At 29.8% G+C, this 4,508-nt stretch overlaps 1 protein-coding gene across 2 annotated transcripts in view; it reads left to right on the forward strand.

Moving 5' to 3' along the window:
* The window catches only part of LOC108752113 (tyrosine-protein phosphatase corkscrew), a 24,197-nt gene that overhangs the window by 9,180 nt on the left and 10,509 nt on the right, over nucleotides 1-4,508 (forward strand). For both annotated transcript variants that reach the window (XM_018492737.1, XM_018492738.1), the window contains exons 5-8: nucleotides 1,164-1,276; nucleotides 1,469-1,820; nucleotides 2,659-2,841; nucleotides 2,914-3,090. In XM_018492737.1, the coding sequence (XP_018348239.1) occupies nucleotides 1,164-1,276; nucleotides 1,469-1,820; nucleotides 2,659-2,841; nucleotides 2,914-3,090 (825 nt within the window). The remainder of the gene's footprint in view (nucleotides 1-1,163; nucleotides 1,277-1,468; nucleotides 1,821-2,658; nucleotides 2,842-2,913; nucleotides 3,091-4,508) is intronic.

Below are 4,508 nucleotides of genomic sequence, written 5' to 3' on the forward strand. Positions count from 1 at the left end.
GAGGGGAGAGATAGGGGAAGGGGGAAGAGAAGGAGAGGGAGAGAGTAGCCAGATCCGAGATATTTAAAAAGTGTGAAAAATCGCTTTGTTCTCGAAATGATTAAAAATATAATAAAAAAAATTCTATTATTTGAAAGTATTGATTGTACAACCTCCGACGAAAATAAAAAAATAAAATTGTTTATAATCAGCTTTCTTTTTGATAATGAACCTTATTTCGATAAAATGGATACTTTCTGAGATATTTTTGAAAAACCGCATTTTTGATGAGTTTTTTGAACCTAGCAAGTTTTCCAAGTTCGCTGGTGGTCAAGACTTTTAGTATGTTGTATGTATAATACGTCATTTTGAACAACTTTTCGCAAACAAATCATTTATGACAATTTTGCCTCTAAAAAAATCTAATTTTCCTGAGTTATAGCTTATTTCCTCGCATGAAGGCATAAGCTAATCAAAAGAAACAATTGCTAATTTCATAGTTATTTGTCAAGCGTCAAATTGTATGCATCAAAGCAAGTATAGCAACATGCATGTATGCACGCAAGAAATTGAGCACCGTGTGATTCCATCATTAATAATTTGCTTTATTATTATGACAGACTATTTATAGCACTGGCCACTTTAGGATTCTCATAATATAGTATGAATTATATTTTAGCAATAACTCGTTATATTTTTTAGTTGATATGAATTGTTGGTAATGTATTAAATGACATTAAAGATAGACGGATAAAATAACTATTTTATTAAGTAAAATAACTATTTATTATTTATATAAATAAATCATATTTTTATATGATTCTATTTTTATGATCACTACTAATATATAAACTTGGAGCTTTTGAATTTAAAACAGTATAAAAGAGTATGTATGATAAAGTTATTTAAAAAATACGGGGTATCTCAAAAAGTTTTGTTTAAATTTTTAGATTTATTTCTTCATGTGTGTAGAGTACTACTTTTTCAGTTGTATCAGGTAGAAGAACATTGTGTGTGTGTGTGTGTGTGTGTGTGTGTGTGTGTGTGTGTGCGCGCGCGCGCGCGCGCGCGCGTGTGCGTGTGCGTGTGCGTGTGCGTGTGTGTGTGTGTGTGTGGGATAATTAAAGTAAATATTTGACTATATTACAAGCAAGTAAATTAGATGAAACTAATTAATATTGCAGGATAATAAATATGATGTAGGTGGTGGATACAAGTTTGATAGTCTTAGCGATTTAATAGAACACTATAAACGAAATCCAATGGTTGAAACAAGCGGAAGCGTTGTTCATCTTCGGTAAGGATTTTATATATTTTCTTTTGTATTATTTTATGTATTATTTTTATATTTATACATACAATAATACACATGTAAAAATTATAGATATTGAAAACTTTACTTAAAATTTATAATACTTATATATTCTATAGTATTTTTCAATTTTAGAGCATTACAATGTTTTTAATAAACATCATTAATTATTTATAGGCAACCATTTAATGCAACGCGTATTAATGCTAGTAGTATCGAAAGCAGAGTTAGACAATTACACAAAGAAAATGGTTGTTCCAATGGTTGGCTATGTTGGAATGGAACTAGTGGAAGCAATGAGGATGGAGCAGGTCGTGGAAAAGGAAAGGCTGGATTTTGGGAAGAATTCGAATCGTTGCAACAGCAAGAATGCCGGCATATGTTTTCAAGAAAGGAAGGTTTACGTTCAGAAAATCGTGCCAAGAATCGTTATAAAAACATTTTACCATTTGATCATACTAGAGTACGATTAAAAAACATAGTATCTGATATTCCTGGAGCTGATTATATTAATGCTAATTACATAAGGGTAATATTATTTTATCGATATCTTTGATATATTTAGTATCTCAGAAATTAAGAATATCATAAAAAAATTTTCTTAGTAAAGATGTTGAGCAAATTCATGATTTCTCAATGCAATTTCTCAATTTTTCACATTAATATATATTTACGAGATAAAAACATCGAGTTAAAATCTAAAATTAAAACTAACTTAAACTTTAAAAAATTTACAGTTTTTAAAATGCTTATTAGCATCAAATTATTAATAGCTTTCTAAGACGCTTATATTTGCAGCAATAATATTAAATTACTTACTACTCAATTTAATTTTTAACATTGCTACTCCAATTTCATTTTAGGACTGTATTTCTCAAGAAACGATAAAAATATAGGCAAAAATTTGCTATCTTACAAAAATTTTGTATTTAAATTCTTCATGACTAAACTGTATAAGATATTGAAATTAAAAAATGCATTTTATTGGGGATGAACAATGTACTCATAACTTTTAATTGAAATTTTTAAATAATGTTAATCTTTGTTTTACAAAAAAATGTCAAATATCATTAAGAGAGCCATTTTTTGGACATTAAATCTCGATTATCTTGGAAATTGCTTCGATTATTTGAAATTTTTTTGCTTGCAGCATCGTGTTTACAGCATTTAAAAGCACATAAAATCTATAAAAAACTTAATCCTACTTAATATATTTTTTTTTATTGTGAACTAGTGTTATCTTTATTTTCATTGAAAAATTGATTTTATATTAATCAAGGAATTTGGAAGAATAGTTCAAATTTTGGAGATATTTTGTATAGTATTATAAAATTTGTACTATTTTATACGATAAAATGGTTTTATAGAACAAAGAAGGAGATGAAACAAACACTACTGTTGATAGTGGTGGTGATGATGCATCTTTTGGCAAATGTTACATAGCTACGCAAGGTTGTCTTCCGAATACCATAGAAGATTTTTGGCACATGGTTTACCAGGAAAATACTCGTGTGATTGTTATGACTACTAAGGAAATAGAGAGGGGAAAGGTACGTGAATTCTAAATGCTCTTACAGATGGAAAGCTAATTTTTGGGACATTTTCTCTTCCTTTTTTCCTAGAACAAATGTGCGCGTTATTGGCCGGAAGAAGGAGAAAATTCCGAATATGGTAACGAGTGGAAAGTGCGTGCTGTATCTCGAACTTCAACTGCTGATTATACACTGCGTGAGTTTTTTTTGCAAGGAACCAAACCGGAGTTTTCCGAGTCCAGGAGAATTTATCATTATCATTTTCAAGTAATGTATCTAATATATATTCGTATATTCTTAAAACACTGAATAAATGTTAAAAATACCGAACAGGGGATTCCGCTCGGATGACCTTGATCTTGATACATATTATCAAGGTGATCCTGAGTAACCTCCGACAAGTTTTAACCGTCGGTTATTATCCGTTAAAAAAGTTATTAATAAAAAAAGTTTAAGGAATAATCACCTTTCATCAGTGTTAAAGAATTTTTTGTTAAAGAATAATTTGCTTTTTACATATATTACATATAAGAGTGATTCAGATCCGCACATACATATTCCTCATGAAAAAGTGAGTTGAAAATGTCAATAGCAAAATATTGTAATATCAATAGTTTTTAAACGATGAACTTTAGAAGATGTCTAATCACAGGATATGAAATTTGCGTCGTCAGGAGCAGCGCAACTAAGCGGCCGGCCGCGCGAACTTTGATGGATGCTGCTAAACGGCACGATACCGAATAAATATTGCAAAGGTTCGTGAAATCTCTATATTAACATTTACTGTGGTATTCTTAAATTGAAGTTTCATTGATGTCAACTGCAAATTCGACACAATGTTATTTACATCAAGGTATTGATCATGTAACTTTTCCCTTAGAGTGGAAACGTGAAAATTTTTTGTATGTATGTGTGTATATCTATATACATACATGTATAAAAATTTTCACTTTTCATGTTTCATTTTAGAGAAAAAGTTATATGATCGATACCCAGTAAAAAGGATTTTTTAGTTTTAAACACCGTTATTGATATCACAACATTTTGCTATTGACATTTTTGATTCACTTTTTCATGAGGAATACGTATGTGTCGGTCCATACGGATGATCTAGACCACCCTGTATAGATACAATATGTGTTTCCAGAGGAATCCGACTTTTCACGGAAGCGAGGTCCATCCTATCTCCCTGCCTATAGACGATCGACTTTTTCCTAAGCAGAAAGGGAGATGGGGTGGACCTCATATCGCGTAAAATACCTTTATTCCGTTTTTTGGCATAAAAGAAGAATATTATTATTAAATATATTTATATACTATATATTTTATATATATAGCAGAGTATATATAAAATATATAGTAAAATATATGAGTATAAACTTCTTATCTTTTTAAAAAAAGTGAAAACAGGCGCTAAGACGTACTTCTCGAATAAAACCTAAATGTCCAACCCAAGTAGTAGTAGTTTTAATTCATCTTCAAAGATATTCTTATTGAAGGTCTTCTTTATTCCAACCCAAGTAATGGCAGTTTTAATTCTTTGTCAAAAATTACTCTTTGAAAAAAACTGTACCAAATTAAAAATTAAAACTCAAATGTTACAATCTTAACTAATCAAGTTCAATTCTATCAAATTAAAAAGTAAAACACAAATGGTATTGTCTCTTGTCATTTACTTAATTCTA

This window comes from Trachymyrmex septentrionalis, unplaced genomic scaffold (assembly GCF_001594115.1).
Source record: "Trachymyrmex septentrionalis isolate Tsep2-gDNA-1 unplaced genomic scaffold, Tsep1.0 scaffold54, whole genome shotgun sequence".
Taxonomy (NCBI): Eukaryota; Metazoa; Arthropoda; class Insecta; order Hymenoptera; family Formicidae; genus Trachymyrmex; species Trachymyrmex septentrionalis.